General features: G+C 42.0%; 1 protein-coding gene across 9 annotated transcripts in view; it reads right to left on the minus strand.

Annotated features, from left to right (window-relative positions):
- LOC110502387 (ubiquitin carboxyl-terminal hydrolase 54) overlaps positions 1-24,733 on the minus strand; it is a 113,967-nt gene that overhangs the window by 32,781 nt on the left and 56,453 nt on the right. For 7 of the 9 annotated variants that reach the window (XR_016490951.1, XR_016490950.1, XR_016490949.1 and 4 more), the window contains exon 2: positions 17,869-18,510. Coding sequence is in view for 6 of the 9 variants with exons in the window: in XM_090216752.1 (XP_090072878.1) it covers positions 17,869-18,015 (147 nt within the window). In the remaining 3 variants the exon portion in view is untranslated. The remainder of the gene's footprint in view (positions 1-17,868; positions 18,511-24,733) is intronic. The other 2 variants (XM_036959696.2, XM_090216749.1) reach the window with 1 other exon arrangement.

Here is a 24,733-nt window from a genome sequence, read left to right on the forward strand (position 1 = left end):
AGACAATGTTCTGACACTGCTGCCTGAGATTTCAGAAGTACAAAAGCTGTGAGGTTGAACTATAAAACGAATAGATGTGCCGTGATTCACAATTGCCAACAACAATCACAACCTGACTGTAAAAAGGCAATGTGTCAAATACATGATTTAAGCGGCCCAAAAAGTTTTTGAATTGGCCTATAAATTCAGATTGATTACTAGGCTACATTCCCAAAACGGTAACCTTCCAGAGATTTGTCACTATGGACACTATGGACAAACCTTTTGGCTGGGGGTTGGAAAAATACCTGAATTGAGATCAAAACATCCCAAAGAGAGGAGGATGCCATCTTGAGAAGAATCTTAAGATGAGAAGTTGCTAGTAATGCTCCTCATGACAACCATAAGGAGGCTGTCAGCCACACACACACACATTAAAACCTCCAGATTTCAAAAAGTCCTGACTGAGGCAGAAAGAAGCCAGAGGTTTCATAACACCAGACCATCTGCACTGCAGCAGCTTTACAGAAAGTGAAAGGATGGCACCTGGATCAGGGGTAATCACTTATTGACAGAACCCCTTTTGGGCCTGAATGCCAAAACATTAAAATATAAAGTTGCTCCAAATCGATCTATTGATCATACCCCACCTGACCATGAGAGAGACATCCATGTGTCTACATCAATGGTAAAAACATACAGTTGAGAAAAATATCATTTAAAATCTTAAATTATATAGTTACAATTTATTGAGGAAAACATACAACAAATATTAGGGCTGACCCCAATTAGTCGGCTGGTCGATTGTTGGGTCGTTAGGCTGTTGGTCAACCTTGATTGTTTTAGTCGAGCAGTAACAAATACATACAGTTGAAGTCGGAAGTTACATACACTTAGGTTGGAGTCATGAAAACTCATTTTTCAACCACTCTTGTTGTTAACAAACTATAGTTGTTAACAAACTATAGTTTTGGCAAGTCGGTTAGGACATCTACTTTGTGCATGACACAAGTCATTTTTCCAACAATTGTTTACAGACAGATTATTTCACTTATTCACTGTATCACAATTCCAGTGGGTCAAAAGTTTACATACACTAAGTTGACTTTGAGGCTATTTGTGCAAGGGATAAGAAGCAGTGCAGGAGCTCATTGAGCTCTTGTTCCTCTTATAGAATATTAGCTCAAAAGTATTGTGGAGCTCCTGCTCCTAAATATAAAGAGTACTAGCACCCAAAATGAGTACCACAATCTATTTCAGTCCAAGTCAGTCCAAATTAGCCTATCAGAAGCTTCTAAAGCCATGACATAATTTTCTGGAATATTCCAAGCTGTTTAAAGGCACAGTCAACTTAGTGTATGTAAACTGTGGAAAGCTACCCGAAACGTTTGATCCAAGTTAAACAATTTAGAAATGTCCTTGTTTTTGAAAGAAAAGCAACATTTTTGTCCATTAAAATAACATCAAATTGATCAGAAATACAGTGTAGACATTGTTAATGTTGTAAATGACTATTGTAGCTGGAAACTGCAAAAAATGTTATGGAATATCTACAGTGGTACAAAAAAAGTATTTAGTCAGCCACCAATTGTGCAAGTTCTCCCACTTAAAAAGATGAGAGAGGCCTGTGATTTTCATCATAGGTACACTTCAACTATGACAGACAAAATGAGAAAAAAAAAATCCCGAAAATCACATTGTAGGATTTTTATTAAATTTATTTGCAAATTATGGTGGAAAATAAAAAAATTATTTGCAACTCTGCCTAGAAGGCCATGATCACGGAGTCACCTCTTCACTATTGACGTTGAGACTGGTGTTTTGCAGGTACTATTTAATGAAGCTGCCAGTTGAGGACTTGAGAGGCGTCTGAAGTCAAATCTAGCTCTGTATCACATCGGAATGCACCTCCCAAATTTTTTAACAATGCTGAGGGCTTTGTATAGCTACACATTGACATGATTGGTTGACGGTAAGTGGGGGCGGTACATCCTGTATAAACATAAACTCACTTCCTTGACAACATCTATGCATTGCTCCGTGAAGTGCAAGAAGTATGAATGCCCTCACTTCTGCTGAGGCCATATCACCGTAAATGCAGCAAGGCCAATGCAGATGTCAGATTGACCAGATGCACAATGCACTTCTCTCTCCAAAATGCGCTCTCTCCCACCAATTTGTGCACATACATTGTTTCATAACTTCATTGTGTGAATTGTTTGCCTTTGAATCTTAGTGTCTATCAATTCCCCATTACATATATCACCAGTAGTATATTTACTGTTAATTCCTATAATTTCTAATCTACAATGTTTGTTACTTTGGTTACAGTCATTTTTTTTAATGCATTCAATATTATTCCAGTCTTCTTCTTCTCATTGTCGGAGTGGACACATTGTTTGCAGAATGCAGAACCTGTGCTACACTTGTGAGAAACAAGTTTGGGTTTATTTAATTCCATTTACGAGTTGTGTCAATTTATTCATTGTTTTTTGTTTGGAGCGCTCCTTTCAATGTTGAGTCTATAGGCTACCTGGCCTGCACGCAAATGTAGGCATATAAATGTGCCCATTTGGGGGCCTGAAATATTTCTGATTGCCTTAACACACCACCAGTGATGACCTGCGGAGCTTCTCAGAGTAATCTTTTCTTCACCTAAAACAGCAAGCAAATAGTATATTTTTTTACATCCATTGAGAATTACGATAGTTCCTCAATGTATAAGAGGAACAAGAGCTCAAGCAGTAGAACATTTGAGGTGCCGGTACTCTACTCCAGTGAGCTCCAGTCCAAGTTAAGCACAGCTTCTTATCCCTTGCGCAAATAGCCTACAGCTGTGTCTGCATTAAGCTCACTGGCGCTGGAAACTGAGGGCCCAGAATATTTTATACGTTGCAAGTTCGCAAGCTTTGGGCCGGACCCAAGTTAATAGTTGCAGACAGGCCATGTGTAGCCAATGTCATTTATAGCATATCTACTTAGTACCGGTAACTTCAGGACAGTAATGGCAGAATATGCGAAAGCCAGCAGGAGTGGGAGGAGAATAGTTGGGTCAGGTCAAGTTTATTTTCTTCTGGTTATCTAGATCTCTGGCACCCTCTTGAGGCATCAAACCGTAAGCTTAAAGCATCAGACAAACTCAATGCACAAAGTTGATTTTATTAAAACACATGTCTTTATATATGGAAAAATACACGTTAAATCATTTCCAGCAATCGATTGGTTGAAAGAACAGATGACTTGCAATCAACCAAGATTTTTATTTATTTGGGGCCAGCCCTAAAAATGATATGTGTTGTGCCCGCCATCGGTTGAGTCACAACATGCTCCTGAATACAGGGTGGGGTTCATGTTTTGGCTGATGAATGTACTAAAATGGAAATCAAATGGGCATGTTGACTGTTAAGGGATACCACAAAGATGGTTGGAGGTCCACACATCAGAGAATGTTTACTTGAATGGGAATATCGGTTTTAAAAATACTGTCAATCCTCCATAGGAAACCTATTGAAATCATAGTCATATTAATCATATTAAAAAATATATATATTTCAAGAAATTATTAAATAGGTTGTCAACCCTGTTTGTAAGCTTATTAAAATATATTAAACTCAACTGTTTATCTTTTCCAGTGATGAAGACATGGATGTCTCATAGTATGGTGGGTTATGCAAAATGGGTCAACTTTGAGGACCTCTATCTCATGAATATTTTCAGGCTATTCAGGTCCACCTAAAAGAGCTGTGAGTTGGGGTTCAATGTCCGTCAGACAGACAAAAAAAAGTACTACCCATAAATCTATATGCCAGAACATTCTAGCGTTGCACAAAACATTCCAAACATCAGCAACGTAAAAACTAGAAATGGTACTGTGTGTGTGAAATACCCCGGACCTTCAGTTATTTTTCCAGAATTGTTGGAATGTATGATCAGTTTATTTATAAGCCCTCCCTGCTGTGTTGCCACTCTGCGTGACCCTGTCCCTGATAATGCCTTCAATCTGTCAATCATCACTTGTGATAAAAAGGGTTCCAAGGAACTGATCCAAGAGCGAGAGGCAGGAAAGCGTGATGAAAGGCAGAGAGAGATAAGCTGGCTGGAAGAGAAGGGAATCGATGACACAATTCCAGCCTTAACGCTGCCATGATAACAGCACTCAAGGCAGGATTAGGGAAATTCCACGATAACGGAATTATGCTGAGACTCCGATTTTTCACTTTAAAATATATACGCCAAACAAAAAACATTGATTTCTAAGTTAAACAAACCGTAGACGCCTGTGACTACTATGATTTCCCATTGCAGCCAATTCAATTGAAGTCATTCCGTTACTGATTTTTCTGTAATTCTGTTACCGATTTGGAACCTGGAAGCAAAAATGGATTCTTCAAAGGGACCTCCTATGGGGAAGCGGAAGAACCCTTTTGGATTCTATACTGAACAAAAATATAAATGCATCATGCAACAATTTCAACGATTTTACTGAGTTACAGTTCATATAATGAAATCAGTCAATTGAAATGAATTCATTAGGCCCTAATCTATGGATTCCACATGACTGGGCAGGGGTGCAGCTATGGGTGGGCCTGGAGGGCATAGGCCCACCCACTGGGGAGCCAGGTGCAGCCAAGCAGAATAATTTTTGATAACAGACAGAAATACTCCTCAGTTTCATCAGCTGTCTGGGTGGCTGGTCTCTGTCGATCCCGCAGGTGCAGAAGCCGGATGTGGAGGTCCTGGGCTGGAGTGGTTACACGCGGTCTGCTGTTATGAGGCCGGTTGGACGCACTGTCAAATTCTCTAAAACGACGTTGGAGATGGCTTATGATACAGAATTTAACATTCAATTCTCTGGCAGCAACTTTGGTAGACATTCCTGCAGTCAGCATGTCATTTTAAATTTTCAAAAAATAGTTCACCTTTATTTAACCAGGTAGGCAAGTTGAGAACAAGTTCTCATTTACAATTGCGACCTGGCCAAGATAAAACAAAGCAGTTCGACACATACAACAACACAGAGTTACACATGGAGTAAAACAAACATAGAGTCAATAATACAGTAGAAAAATAAGTATATATACAATGTGAGCAAATGAGGTGAGATAAGGGAGGTAAAGGCAAAAAAAAGGCCATGGTGGTGAAGTAAATATAATATAGCAAGTAAAACACTGGAATGGTAGATTTGCAGTGGAAGAATGTGCAAAGTAGAGATAGAAATAATGGGGTGCAAAGGAGCAAAATAAATAAATAAATACAGTAGGGGAGAGGTAGTTGTTTGGGCTAAATTATAGATGGGCTATGTACAGGTGCAGTAATCTGTGAGCTGCTCTGACAGCTGGTGCTTTAAAGCTAGTGAGGGAGATAAGTGTTTCCAGTTTCAGAGATTTTTGTAGTTTGTTCCAGTCATTGGCAGCAGAGAACTGGAAGGAGAGGCGGCCAAAGGAAGAATTGGTTTTGGGGGTGACCAGCGAGATATAACTGCTGGAGCACGTGCTACAGGTGGGTGCTGCTATGGTGACCAGCGAGCTGAGATAAGGGGGGACTTTACCTAGCTGGGTCTTGTAGATGACCTGGAGCCAGTGGGTTTGGCGACGAGTATGAAGCGAGGGCCAGCCAACGAGAGCATACAGGTCGCAGTGGTGGGTAGTATATGGGGCTTTGGTGACAAAACGGATGGCACTGTGACAGACTGCATCCAATTTATTGAGTAGGGTATTGGAGGCTATTTTGTAAATGACATCGCCGAAGTCGAGGATCGGTAAGATAGTCAGTTTTACAAGGGTATGTATGAGTGAAGGATGCTTTGTTGCGAAATAGGAAGCCAATTCGAGATTTAACTTTGGATTGGAGATGTTTGATGTGAGTCTGGAAGGAGAGTTTACAGTCTAACCAGACACCTAGGTATTTGTAGTTGTTCACATATTCTAAGTCAGAACCGTCCAGAGTAGTGATGTTGGACGGGCGGGCAGGTGCAGGCAGCGATCGGTTGAAGAGCAAGCATTTAGTTTTACTTGTATTTAAGAGCAATTGGAGGCCACGGGAGGAGATTTGTATGGCATTGAAGCTCGTCTGGAGGGTTGTTAACACAGTGTCCAAAGAAGGACCAGAAGTTTACAGAATGGTGTTGTCTGCGTAGAGGTGGATCAGAGACTCACCAGCAGCAAGAGCGACATCATTGATGTATACAGAGAAGAGAGTCGGTCCAAGAATTGAACCCTGTGGCACCCCCATAGAGACTGCCAGAGGCACGGACAACAGGCCCTCCGATTTGACACACTGAACTCTATCAGAGAAGTAGTTGGTGAACCAGGCGAGGCAATCATTTGAGAAACCAAGGCTATTGAGTCTGCCGATGAGGATGTGGTGATTGACAGAGTTGAAAGCCTTGGCAAGGTCAATGGATACGGCTGCACAGTATTGTTTCTTATCGATGGCAGATATCGTTTAGGACCATGAGCGTGGCTGAGGTGCACCCATGGCCAGCTCTGAAATGGTCGGTAATCTGTTTGTTGACTTGGCTTTTGAATACCTTAGAAAGGTAGGGTAGGATAGATAAAGGTCTGTAGCAGTTTGGGTCAAGAGTGTCCCCCCCTTTGAAGAGGGGGATGACCGCAGCTGCTTTCCAATCTTTGGGAATCTCAGACGACACGAAAGAGAGGTTGAACAGGCTAGTATAGGGGATGCAACAACTTAGTCAGATAATTTTAGAAAGAAAGGGTCCAGATTGTCTAGCCCGGCTGATTTGTAGGGGTCCAGATTTTGCAGTTCTTTCAGAATATCAGCTGACTGGATTTGGGAGAAGGAGAAATGGGGAAGGCTTGGGCGAGTTGCTGTGGGGGGGGGTGCCGTGCTGTTGACCGGGGTAGGGGTAGGCAGGTGGAAAGCATGGCCAGCCGTAGAAAAATGCTTATTGAAATTCTCAATTATTATTTATTGGTGGTGACAGTGTTTCCTATCCTCAGTGCAGTGGGCAGCTGGGAGGAGGTGTTCTTATTCTCCATGGACAGTGTCCCAGAACTTTTTTGAGTTTGTGTTGCAGGAAGCAAATTTCTGCTTGAAAAAGCTAGCCTTGGCTTTTCTAATGGCCTGTGTATATTGGTTCCTAGCTTCCCTGAAAAGTTGCATATCACGGGGGCTGTTCGATGCTAATGCAGAACGCCATAGGATGTTTTTGTTACGGGCAGTCAGGTCTGGAGAGAACCAAGGGCTATATCTGTTCCTGGTTCTAAATTTCTTGAATGGGGCATGCTTATTTAAGATGGTGAGGAAGGCATTTAAAAAAATAACCAGGCATCCTCTACTGACGGGATGAGATCAATATCCTTCCAGGATACCCCGGCCAGGTCGATTAGACATCTGTGGCACTGTGTTGTGTGACAAAACTGCACATTTTAGAGTGGCTTTTTATTGTCCCCAGCACAAGGTGCACCATTGTAATGATCATGCTGTTTAATCAGCTTCTTGATATGCCATACCTGTCAGATAGATGGATTATCATGGAGAAATGCTCACTAACAGGGATGTAAACAAATTTGTGCACAAAATATGAGAGAAATAAGGATATTTTATTTCAGCTCGTGTCACATGGGTCCAACACTTTACATGTTGGGTTTACATTTTGGACAACACCTTTTTTTTTAAGTGTGTGGGTGTACCTTTACTTGTTACTTCTGTGAGCTTTCATTATGCTGAGGGAGATGAATAAGAAAATATCTTAAAGATTGTCACGGATCCCTCTGGAACTTTCATTGCGCACACCTGGCCGCTATTCCCACTGATTGTATTTGTATATATGTTCCCTTTGTGCACCATGGTGCGGTCGATTATTGTTACAATGTCCGCTGGTGCGTGTGAGTACCTGTGCTGTGTGTTTTGGGCTTTCGTGCCATTGTGGATTGCGCAGATGTTCACGGGTCTCGTCCCGTGGGTTAATCATTGTGCGCGTGTGTATTTATTCGAGGTACTCCTCGCTCTTTTGTTTGGGTTTCAACCCTGTGTTTTTGTTACGTGTTTGTTTGGTCTTCATCCCCGTGCCCTTACACGGCACACCGTAATTTGGGGTGTAATAAAATAAACCTATTCGCATTTCTGCGCCTGTCTCCCGAATCATTGTTACCAACGTGACAAAGATATGTGGGTCTTTGGTAATGGAATTACAAGGCACAAGGCAATGTTTTGTAAACTTACAGAAAGCAAATTATTTATCCAAAACTAAATATAAGTGTTGATATTAGTTAGTGGTCTTTACTTCAACATGATAGTGTTTTGATATATTTCTAATACCTTTTAAGACTTATTCTGGTAGATGTTTTCTAAGACCCCTTCTATCTGTTTGACCAGAAATCAAAGCCTTTAACCTATGCTTAAAATTGAGATTTTTTTTTTTAAATGGTTGAAAAATGTATCTACGCCTTCATTTCCCCAAAATATAGACTCTTAGTTTTCGTTTTATACCCAATTTGTCCTTTTACATGAAAATGACCATTAACAGATTACACTGAAGCAGAGAAAGGGAGGTGGCAGGGGAGGGGGAAAACAGACAACTTCTAAACCTATCTAGCCTGCCTCTATGCAGCATACAACACTCTGCAATCAATCACATCCCAGAGACCCAACAGCACTGACAGTCGGAGAAGGGTGAGTGCCACAACATCCAGGGAACCAACTCATTCCAGGCCTACCCCTCAGCCAAGATTTAGGATCAAACATGTGGCATGACAGATTTTATACCGAGGGTGGAGGTTTGACTGCACAACTTTTTTAGCCCATGACGGATAGGTGCCTGCCTTACTGGTTTGGTATGGTGTCTGTGTCTGTGTGCAAGTAGTATGTGTTACTGCAGTTATTTTTAGAGGGCTAAGTTAAGAATAACAGAAAATATAGCTTTTGAGTGTATTTTGCCTAAAGAGAGAATGGGATCATATGTGCATATTAAGCAATCAGGTAGCCTAGCAGAGCCGACTAGGTGAAAAATCTGTCGACGTACCCTTGAGCAAAGCACTTAACCCGTAATTGCTCCTGTAAGTCACTCTGGATAAGATAATCTGCTAAATGACTCAAATGTAAAATATGCAATCAGTACAATTCCTGGTTAGCGTTTTCCTTCTTGTCCTTTGCCTCAGGTCCAATAAGTTGCTTGTTCTCCCGCTGCAGAGTGCAAAGCAAGACCATGGCATTTTCACCGACGCACAGACACATCCTTCCCAGGTATGTGAACCCTTCTCATTTGGTGGTGGTCTTTTTGTTTTACAGGCCACTGGCCAGGATGGAAATAGTGTCCAGTCCACAGCTGTCCTGCACAATGCAGAGTGCCGATAATGAAGATATAGTACCTAACCTCTCCACATGTGATTGATAAGAGGGCCAAAGGAAGACAAGTGTCTGTCTGTATGATAACATGGGGCATTGTTGCTGCAATGTTTCAGGCCGCACCCTCATCTGGTTCAGATGTCAGAACAACACGACAACTCTACTCCTCATCTGAGCACAGGCCCAAAAACTACAATTCACAAACGTGCAATTTCTTAAGGCCCTGAGGTATTCCAAACATACATCGTCTTGATCACTTTTGGTCACAATTATACAACACTTGCATGCCATTGTAAACAGGGCCAGTAAAGCTCAACACATTCGTTCCCAGGTTTGCATGTCCTTGTTGGACTGTGGAGCGGGTTGATAGGGAGGCACACGGCACAGATGCTGCTCTCCTATTGGCCTCGAGGCATCTCCGGGCCTGGTTCTGTACATTCTATGGAAATGAGAGAGGCAGGAGAGCATGACAAAGTCATCCCAACTGGACAGCTCTGGAGAAAAGTGATATCCCAGCAGAAAAAAAGAGCCGCTGTCATTTCTGAATGGTCATGAAGTGCATGTGAAAAAGAGATGGCGAGAGGGAAAGGAGAGAGGGACTGATGGAAGGAAAGCGGGAGGGAGGGAGGGAAGAGGGAGAGAGGCAGAAGGGCTCTGTTGAACCCCAGGACATCTGTTTCCTGAGATGGGATGTCAGGTGATATATTACTCATGTTTGGTAACACTTTATTTGCTCTATAGACCATCTACAGACTATCAGTAACATTTCAACTTACTATCTACCTAACTCTAGCTCTAACCCTAAACGTAACCCTTACGCTAACCCTTATTCTAAACCTAAGCCTAACTGTAACCATATGGTTAATCCAGACCATACAAAGAAAGTGTGACCCTCGTGTTTTCCCAACACTTAATGAGAACTACAGACAGTCTGTCTGTCGTTAAGAATAAGGTGTGCTGCTCAAAGCAACTTTAGGCTGGAAACATGGCGAAATCAGAAAGAGACATATTGTGCAAGTAATTACTGTAATCAAAACAAGCACCACGAGGCAATTGTGAACAGCAGACAAATGCTCAACTCAAGGGATGATTAGGTCACAGGAAGTACTGAGCTGCCACCAGGAAGTAGGCATGCTTTGCTTTGTTTGCTTGCTTCAGTCGTGAATCGTGATGGGAAATGGGTTAAGTAATAGTTGTTTTTTTCCTTCCTTCCATCTCAAGCCCTAGAACCCATGAAAGACAGATGGCCAAATACCCAACACACAGGACCATTAGATTGGACAGATTTCCATCTGATGGGGTTTTCAATTTTGAAAAACAAAAAAACAGACTTCTTTTCCGATATGGAATATCAGAGAGTATTGTGGAGCTGTCCTTTGGCAAATGGAATTTCCTATTTCAAAAGGAACTGGGTCCTTCAGTGCTAAATTTGGACAGCTTATGATGTGACATGATTTACCCCTGGGATTTATGGGATATTCAATGAGCCGTTCAACGCAGTGTGACTTACATGCTCCCATGTCCCTTTCTTTTCCCAACATTGCTTTAATAGGAGCTACTCAATTCATCTCTTACAACCAATTATTTGTGCAGACAGTCACAGAGCAAACCATTTACTGTGATAGTCAGCCAACGCATGTGATCAGTCTGGATGGGAGCGAGAGAGAAATGAACACAGAAAACTGAGTGGCAAATCTTTTTGTAGAACACATTAACATATTCAAATGAATGAATAAATCCTTGCAAACTGCGGTCTCAACTGTCCATAATAGGTTGTGAATTAAATACAGTGCCTTCAAAAACCATTGATATTACTTATTCCACATTTTGTTGTGTTACAGCCTGAATTCAAAATGGATTCAATATTTTTTTCTCTCACCCATCTACACACAATAACCCAGAATGACAAAGTGAAAACATGTTTTTAGAAATTTTTTGCAAATGTATAGAAAATGAAATACAGCCAATATTTTCTGCCCATTATTCTTTTCAAAATTCTTCAATCTCTGTCAAATTGGTTGTTGGTCAGGTCTTTCAGGTCTTACAGTCTACTTTAGTGCCTTGTTGCAAACAGGATGCATGTTTTGGAATATTTGTTATTCCGTACTGACTTCCTTCTTTTCCCTCTGTCAATTAGGTTAATATTGTGGAGTAACTACAATGCTGTTGATCCATCCTCAGTTTTTTTCCTATCACAGCCATTAAACACTAACTGTTTTAAAGTCACCTTTGGCCTCATGGTGAAATCCCTGAGCGGTTTCCTTCCTCTCCGGCAACTGAGTTAGGAAGGATGCCTGTATCTTTGTCGTGACTGGGAGTATTGCCACACCATCCAAAATGTAATGAATAACTTCACCACGCTCAAAGGGATATTTAATGTTTATTTTTTTTATATATATTTTTTACCCATCTACCAGTAGGTGCCCTTCTTTGTGAGGCATTGGAAAACCTCCCGGGTCTTTGCGGTTGAATCTGTGTTTGACTGGGGGACCTTTCAGATGATTGTATGTGTGGGGTACAGAGATGAGAGAGTCATTTAAAAATCATGTTAAACACTTGTGTTGAACACTGAGTGAGTTCATGCAACTTATTATGTGACTTGTTAAGCACATTTTTACTCCTGAACCTATTTAGACTTGCCATAACAAAGGGATTGAATGCGTATTGACTCAAGACATTTCAGCTTTTCATTTTTTTATTAATTTGGAAAAATGTGGAAAAACATAATTCCACTGACATTACGGGGTACTGTGTGTAGGCTATATTTAATCCATTTTAAATTCAGGCTATAACACAACAACATGTGGAAGACGGCAAGGGGTGTCATTACTTTCTGAAGGCACTGTAGATGTTCAATGCCGGGTGTTCGGAAACGAGACACTAGAAGGCTGCAATCAATCTAAAGATACTTTAGACATGTTTCCATTATATCCTGTTTAAAGAGTACATATCAGTCTCGACATTAGTTTTGGATTCCATTCGTATGATAGGAAGCTGATACTTAAAAAGGCCAGAAGGTCCGTCCGTAGTCTTAAACTGGGTCATGGGTGTGAGTTACACTCAGATAGGTGTTTACAAACACAGGGGGTCAGTCTCTAGACGCTACATTTCTCCTTCTCTAATGTTTTCCCGTCTCCCATTTCGTACAACTCGACTGGTTCTTATTATGTGCCCTGGTATGCAGGTTTCACTTTCAAACATTTGAGCGAGATATGGGCTCCCTGGGGGAATCGGGCTTTCAGCTTGACCCCCCCCCCCCAGCCTCTGGAATGCACTCCCGGACCACCTGAAGGCACCACAGGCTTTGGGCTACTTTAGGAAAGGCTTTCTGTTGATAGCTGTGTTCTTTGGTGTCCACGCCACATGTAGTGTCAGCTGGGATCTTTGTGTCAGTTGCCCTGTGTCCATTTTCTTTCTTCTATTTGTGTTTTTTATTTTTGTATTTTATTTTATGCACTTTGAGATTATTCTGTATAATGAAAAGCTCTTTACAAATGTAATATAAATCATTCATTATTATTATCATCTGTTGGGACTGATGGAAAAGGTCAACTCAAAGACAATGGCCGTTTGTGTGTCCCTGCATTGCATGCCTCAAAAACCCAAAAGACCATGATGAGATAAAACTGTAACAGTGACGTTAGAGAGGTGTGAAGCTAAAGATATTTGTTCGGTCAGGCAGGTATTCACACTGTAGTGCTGAGCGATTAGGTTCGGTTTCTGTTCGATTTGAAATGTTTACATAAACATTAAATGCACGATACATTATGTGGGTTGAATGCTGTGGCAACACAGACTAAAACAATTAATACAAGTCCCATGATGGTAGTGACTGCCCATTACTGCTTATCACTTTTCATAATTTATTCACATGAATTTACTTGAATAAAATATTTCAATTGTGTATATTACATTTGTTTTATTTGATGACTTATTATTTACTCATTCCAAGTCATTGCATCTCTATAGAGCTGCTGGCTATGCTGTCTGACAAAATCACAATTGTAGTAGTTCTTCAAAGTAAATAAGGCATACTTTTATGACTGCCGAATACCAACTATCGTTCACTTAGATCATGTATTTTCAGATAGAAATACCTGGCAAAGCAACTGCTTTCTATCCCTCGCGATTGCACATTCTTATGCCTCTTTTACGTCGCAGGCGGATTATGGTCAGGGTAGTTAATTACCAAGTTTTCTGAGCTAAACTATGTTGAATATTGGCCTGTTAGGAACTTCATCTCCCTACCAGATTGCACTGATTTATCTCTAGAGAAACTGTGCATTGTGCGAATTGAGCTCACAGAAAAAAAGAAAGAAATGGAATTCAAGTTATTGAACTGATGTTGGTCAATTTGTTGTTTAAAAAATGATCTACACTTTGGTTCATCGCTCAGCATTATCACACTGCCAACCAGGGTGGGGTAATAGCTGATAACATGTAATCGTTACATGTAATCTGATAATTAATAAAACGTTTAGCTGTAAGCAGTTATGTAACCAGCAAAATGATTGTAATCAGATTACAGATACATTTGAAAAACTAAATGACTACTTCTTGGATTACTTTTAAGTTCAGAAAGGATATTGGATACTCTTTGTTTGACTTGAACGAATCTGACCACAACTCAGAGACCACTAGGATGACAGACCAAATGTGTTTGATGGATCCATTTTGTCTTCTTCAAGAAGTGTGTGTGTGTGTGTGTGTGTGTGTGTGTGTGTGTGTGTGTGTGTGTGTGTGTGTGTGTGTGTGTGTGAGAGAAAGAGAAGGCGAGAGATACAGAGATAGAGGAAGAGACCTTGTATCACCCCTTCCTCTATCCAAAGCTTGTGTCAAATTCTATCTGCCAGTGTGTGGGGAGCATGGAGCTTCTAACAGGAGGGCAGGAAGCACTCCCCTCCTCCTACGACTGAAAGGCACCATGGCAGACCCTCTTATCTAAGGCAGGAAGCACTCCCCATCTCCTACAACTGAAAGGCACCATGGCAGACCCTCTTATCTAAGGCAGTATGGTAGACCCTCTTATCTAAGGCAGTATGGTAGACCCTCTTATCTAAGGCAGTATGGTAGACCCTCTTATCTAAGGCAGTATGGTAGACCCTCTTATCTAAGGCAACATGGTAGACCCTCTTATCTAAGGCAGTATGGTAGACCCTCTTATCTAAGGCAGTATGGTAGACCCTCTTATCTAAGGCAGTATGGTAGAACCTCTTATCTAAGGCAGTATGGTAGACCCTCTTATCTAAGGCAACATGGTAGACCCTCTTATCTAAGGCAGTATGGCAGGTAGGTCGGTACTTCAGCTTTCAATAAACCCTTCCTCCCAGGGACGGTGATTTAGGGCTTTTAAATTAAACCCAGAGTACCACAGCTACCAGAAGTGGTTTCTGGGCTGAACTTTAAATGTTAAGATGGTGGGTAAGTGTTTTGAGCTGCATCAAATGAACATTACAATACAGTACAATAGGCTAAATCCTACTTAACAAGTATAAATAGACTGAAATCAAACCATTCTAATACCATACAGCCATATGCACATTTCTAGATTGCCCATTTAAATGCACAGTGGGTTGCAAACCTTCTGACATACAGTAGGCTTGCGCCCAACTCGGAATTTAACTGATTTCCGAGAATCCTTTCTAGATACCCATATTCAAACTTTATTGAAAAAAGTATTACTTTTTCAACAAAGTTATGCCTGTTAAGCCGTGTGTAGGCAAAAAAAAAGAGACAATACTAGAGAAGAACTTAATGAAACCTAGTTAACGCACAACATTTAATTTCAGACAAACAAAATGAATGTTTTCACCCCCGGGCTCTCGATGTGCTGTCTCTGCATATTGTTATGGCTTCCAGCAGCAGACAATACAATATCAGCTCCCCCCCATCTGTCTCCTGACTCATAACTGACACTAATATGTAGCTTTGGAGGTATTATCAGTCAGCTAAGCCACATTATTTCTATATGGTTGATTATATGGTAATCCAAAAATAGAGTGAAAACTAATGACAGGTTGTTTGGCTGGGTAATTATGGTGTGTGGCAGCATCTGTTTGACAGTTGTTTATGAGGTCTAAAAGCTTGGCTTAAGTCACAGGCGAGTGAGGCGACTGACTGCCTGGCAGGCACCATATTAAGCTGAGGAAATGCCTTTCCCATTTTCTCAGAAGTACGGTGTGAGTGGGTCCTCCCAGTCAAGCTGTCAATGACTGGGCAGCAGTCCCATGGAAGGCAATTGTAAGCATTTTCTCAAGCCACTTGTGTGCTTGTTCAAGTTGAATCCTTCTGGATGAGAGAGTGGACGAGAGCCTCCCACCCACTACGTCAAGTAAAGGGTCTAGGAGTACACTAATGAGAGGCTGGTTAACCAGGCATTTCATAAGACTCTAGCCTACTTCACCAGTCATTTATTTAACGTCCTTGTTGGTGTGGTGAATTTTAAGACAACTAAATAATGGATAGTTTTACTGTAGAACTAATTCATTGTTGTTATTGTTGTATGGGACTTAAGGATGAAACGGTTACCGGTTTCACGATAAACCTCTGTAAAATTCCCGAAGATTAGTTTTACCATTTCAAATTTGAAATATAATTAATTAACGATTACCACGGTTTGAAAAACACAGTAAATACTGTCCAGCATCAACCAAAGTTAGCAACGGTCTGACGCAGGTGCAGCGTGGGTTTTGTTTTGTGTGAAAACATGGCGGAAGGCAGTGGCAGCGCTCGGGAGATTTTTCAGCCTTCTAAGAGGACTAAATCTGAAGTGTGGACATATTTTGGGTTTTACCAGAATGCCGAGGGAAATGTAATCGAAGACGGTCACCCTGTCTGCAGGCAAAAAAAAAATTGCTGCGAAAGGGGGCAACATTTCAAATCTCTTGAGTCACCTTCGTGACCACCACCCACTACTTTATAGCGAATGCAAGGTAAAGTTAACGTTTAGCTCAATGCATGAAGCTTTCAGTGTCACCTACTGTTGTAAAAACACTACACGTTGTTCTGCTGCTGTATGCGTCGTGTGTCTGCAGACTATTCTCCCATTACACAGGACAACACGTTATGTAGTTTAATCACCAACCAACATATTTTGTTCATTTAAAATCCGGCAGAAGTCTACTTGTTTGTAAAAGTGAGAAATACTATAGACTCCTATACAAGACTCCTGTATTTATGCAAATTGTTGGGCTCATTGCAATTACTATCACTGTCTTCTTATGACTAATTTAATCAACTATGACTAATTTATATTTATGTCAATTGTGCATGGGGTCATTGCATATACTCAAATTCAACACAGAAGATTGTGTGTGTAAGTGAATAATAATAATTATTATTATTATAATGTAACAACACCAATAATAATAATAATACATGTGTTATTCCCTTGTTTACAGAGATGGGCGTGCAGCAGACAAACCCAGTGATGCTACTGGTCCCTCCTCATCTACAGTTGTGACACAGGCACCCACACCAAAAAAAAAATGCTCAAGACCTCACTGCAGCCCTTTTATATTACATTGCAAAGGACATGATGCCATTTCAAATTGTTGAGAGGCCTGTCTTTCTGTGGCTGATGAAGGTTGCCGTGCCTCACTACAATGTGAGTGCTGCTAATTTTATTCTTTTTTTTTTTTTTCAATTTGATTTGCTTACTTGAGGTTGTGTTCATTTCAACCTGCACTAGGGAAACGTTTACCTCTCATGGCCACATGGTGCCATCTTTAATGTTATTATTTTTATGTATATGCACACAAAGTGCATAGTGCTGCTCATTTTATTTGTTTGTTGGTTTTCAATATAAAACCTTCTGAACACTTCCAGCACATTTGAACAATACCGCGATAACACTGATAACCGTGATCATTTTGGTCACTATAATCGTGATGTGACATTTTCATACCGTTTCATCTCTAAATTGGGTCTAAATGAACATTTGTAATTACGGTATTGCATCAGTAGAGGGATTAGTCTAGAACAAAGGCTGATTATAATGAGATCTATCAAATAGTTTTATATCGCTGACAGCTTGGAAATTGGACTATAACCCTGTGAAAATGACCCTGAGAATGTGGGTATGAGAAGACAAAAATGATGGCAAGCAGACTGAGTGGAAAACATTACCACACTGAAATATTTAAAGATACATTTAGAGCATGAAGATCTGGGGACTCGGTGTGTAGATCATGCTACATTAAAGTTATTGTTTCCCCCTCTGTCATGTCAAGCGAGGATAGTGAGAGAGCGAGAGAGAGAGAGAGAGAGAGACAGAGCGAGAGGACGAGAGGAAGTTGTGTTGCACTATAGTTTCCTTAGGGTGCCACACAGGACTGGTCTATTACTGTCAATTGATGTCGGTAATCGCTGCTCCTCCCCTGAAAACTCACAGCAGTCTGTGACTCTATGCAGAGTGATGAGATCAACCTCCACTCTACCACACTGAATACCTGTTGTCGACAGACACATCCCACCCTGCAGCCCACACATAACAAGACCAACACAAACACTTCAGACCTAAGCGGGAAAAAAACAAATAAGAAAAAATAAACATTTTTGTGTGTACGTGTGTGCCCCTACCTGCAGTGCGCTGTTGAGGAAGCAGCTGTTCTGGCCCGGCTCGTTGCTGAGTCCTTTACTGGGGGCGATGGACGTCATAGTGCGTGGGGTAAATATCCCCTGCAGCCCGCCGCTTCCGGACGCAAAGTAGTTCCTCTTCCAAGACATGGTCCTGGCTGTGAGTCACCTCTCCCCCCGGATCAACACTCAACAGTCCGCCCCCGTGACAAAACACACAGGGCCATCTTTGCAGAGTGGCAGAACAAAAAACGGAGAGTGAAAACCAGTGGGTGTGTAAAAAGGGGTAGTGGGACAGTTTTTAAATGGTTTGCTTTGTCTGATGGAGTCCAGAGACTCTAATGTCCCTATCGTAATATCAGGCAGCTTGTGTCCAGTCTTCAACACTCCTCCTCTGCCTTTCACACTCCCAGACGTTTGACAATAGGGGGCCTTGGTGACAGTAGTAGTTGTTGTTTCTGCTGCATGTGTGTCGACCTTCACTGGTGTGTCCTGCAAAGCCAAGTACAGCCGGGTCCTAGCTCCTCAACGACAGAAGCTCTCTACAGATGGGGGAGAGAAGTGAAAGGTCAGGGGTCAGTTTATCTTCCCTCCCGCTCTCCTGAATGTCTGAATGGAGCGGAGCTTCCCAGTTCTGCAGCAAATCTGAAGGAGGACAAGAAAAGAGAAGTTTATGAGCGGGCTCCCCCCGTCGCCTCTCCCAACCACCTCCCCTCACTGGCTTTATCACCCTTCTGCACTAAAGTCACAATATAATGAGATACAGTCAGGTCCAAAATGATTGTCACCCTTGATAAAGATGAACAAAAAAGGCTCTATAAAACACATAAGACAAATACTGAGCCATATTGCATGGAAACATTTATTATATTATATTAATACAATACTTAGAGAAAGAGATGTTTAACAAGTACATTTTAAAAAACGGGTCAAAATGATTGGCATCCCTGTTTTTAATACTCTAGCACCCTCCCCTTGAGAGGATAAAAACACCGAGCCTTTTTCTCAAAGGTTTTATGAGATTGGAGAACACTTTGGGAAGGACAGAATCTTTCCAGATCCTTTATCTATCGTCTGCGCTCATGGACTGCCCTTCTCAATTCAAACCACAGGTTTTCAATGGGGTTCAAGTCCAGAGACTGAGATGGCCATTGCAAAGTGTAGATTTTTTGGTCAACTACCAATTTCATTGTGGATTTTGATGTGTACTTGGGGTTATTGTCTTGCTGGAAGATCCACCTGCGGCCAGGTTTCAGCTTCCTGGCAGAGGCAACCGTTTTTTTGTCCTGGTACTTAGTAAAACTCACGATGCTGATGACCTTAACAAGGGCCCCTGGACCAGTGGAAGCCAAACAGCCCCATAACATCAAAGATCCACCACCATATTTTACAGTGGGTATGAGGTATCTGTTTTTCGACACCAAACCCACCACTTACGTTGGTTGTATCACTTGTTAAACAGAATGTCTTTATATGTGTGATTGTATTAGTAGAAAATAATATAATTAGACTTTTTTTTTTGTTGCATACAATACAGCTCAGTGTTAGTATTATTTATTTCATACAGTATGCTCATCTTTATCAACGGTGCCAATAATTTTGTATATTTACGATCAAGTCCCTCTCTCCAAGTCAGAGACCCATTTTTCCTCCAGTGCTGTCGTTGCCCTGCCTCTGTATTCACCCCCTCAATGTCCACAGGCCGTATGCAGATGTCTCCCCTGTCACCATGGTGGAAGGGTAGTAGATTTCCTGACAGTCATCCCATTTGCGGAGAGTAAAAGTGGGAGAATAAGAACAGCTCAGTCGAAGCCCACCCCCCACTGGGGATCCGCACGCTGTCTGCACATGTGCCTGGGACACCCTTCCCCTTTTCACTCCAGCACACACACACACACACACACCCGTACGGCTAATGCCTTGCGGAGACGTGGTAGTGTGACGTCAATCTGCACTCTAATCAGACTTCCACAGACAGGCTAAAGACAGCTGTGCGCCGTCCGAGCGGTGGACGGCCACACGCGTGAAAGTGATGATGAGGATGACAACAGAGAGAGTGGTTGCAAAAAAAGCCTTGTTATCATTGTCATACAGGTGAATATGATACATCTCAGCTTAAGTCCCATTGTCCTTGATGAGACGGAAGACAAGTTAGGGGGCTTTACATTAGGTGATCTTATTCAGCCATCCATTCAAATGCAATCAAACACTTCAGTAACACTGCATGAAAACACCCACACTCTGAGCAGCCACATAAAAGGTGATGATAATATAGGATTTTAGCACGCTGCATAAGATATTGCTGTTATGAAACCCTAATGCCCATGGTAACATTTATGATACTATGCAACATTTATGAGGTTTGGTGGCTGAAATTCTGAGCTCTTGGTGGTTTTTAGATGTAGGATCTTCATTTCATCACCCTGTTGTTGCAGAAAATGTGCGGCACAGCAGGAAACACAGTAGTAGTGTATTCCAGGTTAAAAAAAAGACTTCCAAAGTTTGTAATTTCCACTTTAAAATGTCTCTTGATTTGCCAAAAAATGGACCAACCCCTACAAAAATCTCCATTAATTATAATCCACAAAATAATTAACATTACCTGTTACTGCAGGATTATTGTCCGGGTGTGAGAAACTGGTCAAATTAACATCCTATATCTGTAATTAGGCTCTTTCTCACAAGTCCTTCCATATCCACCATCATCACAGTGTGCTTTTAATGCTCCGACTTGAGGGCAGAGCATTGAGTGAGATAAATGGGAGAGGGATAAAGAAGGAGTGAGAGAACAATGAAAGAGGTAATAAGGCTGAGGTACAGAGGAGTGCAAGAGTCAGTACATTCCTTTCCAATCACTTCGTCTTTGTTGCTGTGATGAATCGAGCCTCCTCTTCCGCTCCTCTTCCTCTCTTCTCTCTTCCGGGTGTGTTTACCCAGCACTCAGTCACAAGCTGACCTGTACTCATGATGTCACCAGACCACAGTCTGTCTGTGTTTGCTCTTTACAGCCCGGACCCGAGGCACTGACTGGCAGGATCAACCAACCTGTGGTGTACATACTATCTGACTCTCGCAGACAAAGTTTAAAGTTTTGTGTTTACAGAGAAACATCAATATTCACGAATGAGTCATTCATAAACTATTACTGTTAAATGTGGGAGGAAATGTCCGCCTTCCACACACTAAATGAATATGCTTTTCCGACACATTTATTTTTGTGACTGTGTCAGCAAGTAAAGATAAAATCGCCATTGCTTATTCAAAAAGGATAGACTTGGTGATCTTAAGGAAATTCTGAGAGCAAGACTAAGGCATGTGTATGTGTCTCACAGGAGATTGGTGGCACCTTAATTGGAGAGGACGGGTTCGTGGTAATGGCTGGAGCGGAATCAGTGGAATGGTATCAAACACATGGTTTCTATGTGTTTGATGCCATTCTCTTTACTCTGTTCCAGCCATTATTATGGTGTGTTGTCTACTCTGCACATCCATGTCTGTGTAAGAAGTGCTTGTTTACTACAAGGAGGAGGATCAACAGCCCATACACCCCTCCTGTCCTCTCTATCCCACAAGCCAAGTAAATGCTGCTGAAAGAGTCCAAAACAGTTCCTCTGCCAGACAAAAACAACACTTTCAGCGCTTGTGGTGGGAGTAAGTGTAGGCCAGAGCTGAAGGTCAGACAGACACACAGACTGTCTGGCTGGGCTGAGGGCTTGTGTAGGCATTTCCCAATAGGTGGGTGGTTGTGCAGCAGCCTAATCACCAGCGCAGGGAGGAGAGGGTTCAAAGGGAGGCTTAGCCATTTCCTGTAATGAGGTGGCTTGTTATCAGCAATGCTGGGTGCGAGTGTGTAGGACAGCTGGGGGTGCTCTAATAGGTGGAGTGTTGTGTCGTTATCGTCCCAGCTGGGTGTTCCCCACCAAGGGAGAGGTTAAGGGGGTTCGTAGCATGCTATACAGCTAACTAGCGTTTTGTCTGCGGGGTGGGCGAGAGAGTTCAGTTAAGAGGCAGGTCATGTGGGTGGATTAGCCTGATCAGACAATGCGTAGGATTAGTCTGTCCCGTTGTTCAGGGATCTGTCTGGTCCTGGGAGGGAAGAAGACCTGACTAGCCTAGCCGCTACGCTGACATGAAGCCCATATTAGCTTCACCATAGACACATGTCTGCTGGGCTGTAGGAGGCTCCCTCAGCATGGCCCATGGCCACTGTGTTTCTGCAGTGGTACACAACACCTCATGGCCAGGGACAGCCCCAGGGAGCCAGTAAACATGCAGCTAGTCTCAGATGCTCATGGAATAAGATCAGATTCCCTCCGTCCATGCTGCCTGCACATGGGCTCATTACAGACCGCTCAGATAAAATGTTCTCAAAAAGCCATCATTGTCACAGAGAGCTAAATCATTGCCACAAGAGCTAAATGATTCCTAACCAGTAGGCTAATTGAGACACTAGATTGGGATATGTAGTGTATATTGTGAAACTACACTGCAAGCATAGCCTTAGCAGTCCATAGGTGTGATTCCTCATGAAACCAGGGGGTGAAAATACCATTATTTGGGGGATTTTCACAACATTTAACCCATAGAATGGTCCTTTGGATAAAGGATTGTTGACAGATATTTGACATTTGTAGGTACTGAATACAAATATAAAAGCAGCATGTAAAGTGTTGGTCCCATGTTTCATGAGCTGAAATAAAAGATCCCAGAAATGTTACAAACGCACAAAAAGCTTATTTCTCAAAAATGTTGTGCACAAATTTGTTTCCATCCCTGTTAGTGAGCATTTCTCCTTTGACAAGATAATCCGTTCCCCTGACAGGTGTGGCATATCAAGATGCTGATTAAACAGCATGACCAACTGGCCTCACAACCGCAGACCATGTGTAACAACGCCAGCCCAGGACCTCCACATCCGGCTTCTTCACCTGCAGGATCGACTGAGGCCAGCCACCCAGACAGCTGATGAAACTGAGGAGTATTTTTGTCTGTAATAAAGGCCATTTGTGGGGGGAAAATCATTCTGATTGGCTGGGCCTGGCTCCCCAGTGGGTGAGACTGGCTCCCAAGTGGGTTGGCCTATGCCTTCCAAGGCCCACCCATGGCTGCTCCCCTGCCCAGTCATGTGAAATCCATAGATTATCGCCCAATTAATTGATTTCAACTGACTGATTTCCTTATATGAACTGTAACTCAGTAAAATTGTTGAAATTGTTTCATGTTGCGTTTATATTTTTGTTCAGTATAAAGCATAATTGAGAAATAATTCATTAAAATGAGCATATTTATGATATTTTGGCCTTACCCATGCCTCATTTAAGACTCCATAATGTTTCATATGTAGGTGCTACAATGGAAAAATTGGTGTCATATGAAGTGTTACCGCTTCCTCCGAAATATGAGTGGTATTTTGATTTCCCCTCCCCCAAAGAAATATTTGGGAAATGTTTCAATATTTTGTTGAACATAATATGGCATATCAAAGTCCCAGAGTGGGATCTCTGTAGTCAGAGTAAGATTACTACATGCCTTTGAGTAGGCCTTACATACGAACGATTAGGAGAATCAAAAGTAGAAAAGGGAATCAATACCCATAAATCTGCAACAAAATTAATCATGGTCCTTCATAAGAAAGATCCATTCTAATGCAAACCACACAGGATGAAGCTGGACATTTGTGGCAGTGTGACACTGACTTGGCAGTGCACACAGTGTGACCCGCCAATTTGGATTAATTTGAATGAACTCCGTGAGGCAAAATGACTGAGCTGAGTGCTAGAGAGACAGAATACCACCTGAAGACATTAAATGGACCTTTCAACAGTCATTTCACCCATTCTGTCTACCATACATCACATCACATCACATAAAGCGGGAAAAGACTTCTTCAAAGATTCCCCATGAAATGAAAACAGCTTTATGTCCCAGGGAAAGACCATTCGGGTGCTTGAAAAGTATCAACAAGAGTAAAAAGCTGGTTAAAGCTTAAAGAGCGTTACACTTCCTCGAACTCTATACTGCCTAGGATTAAGAAAATGAAGCCTGAGGAGACTCTTCGTTGCAATTCAAGCTTAAAAGGGCAGTGCAGTCAAACACGTAATTTTACTGATTTTTAAATGATATTTCCACACTATGAGGTCAAAATAACTCTAAGAAATTGTGAACATTATGATAATACCCTTTTAGTGCAAGAGCTTAAAATATATAAACTCAGCAAAAAAAGAAACGTCCTCTCACTGTCAACTGCGTTGATTTTCAGCAAACTTAACATGTGCAAATATTTGTATGAACATAACAAAAATTCAACAACTGAGACGTAAACTGAACAAGTTTCACAGACGTGACAAACAGAAATGGAATAATGTATCCCTGAATAAAGGAGGGGTCAAAAGTAACAGTCAGTATCTGGAGTGGCCACCAGCTGCATTAAGTACCGCAGTGCATCTCCTACTCATGGACTGCACCAGATTTGCCAGTTCTTAATGTGAGATGTTACCCCACTCTTCCACCAAGGCACCTGCAAGTTCCTGGACATTTCTGGGGGGGAATGGCCCTAGCCCTCACCCTCCGATACAACAGGTCCCAGACGTGCTCAATGGGATTGAGATCCGGGCTCTTCGCTGGCCATGGCAGAACACTGACATTCCTGTCTTGCAGGAAATCACGCACAGAACGAGCTGTATGGCTGATGGCATTGTCATGCTGGAGGGTCATGTCAGGATGAGCCTGCAGGAAGGGTACCACATGAGGGAGGAGGATGTCTTCCCTCTAACGCACAGCGTTGAGATTGCCTGCAATGACAACAAGCTCAGTCCGATGATGCTGTGACACACCGCCCCAGACCATGACGGACCCTCCACCTCCAAAT

This window comes from Oncorhynchus mykiss, chromosome 23 (genome assembly GCF_057628025.1).
Source record: "Oncorhynchus mykiss isolate SJ-2025 chromosome 23, ASM5762802v1, whole genome shotgun sequence".
NCBI lineage: Eukaryota > Metazoa > Chordata > Actinopteri > Salmoniformes > Salmonidae > Oncorhynchus > Oncorhynchus mykiss.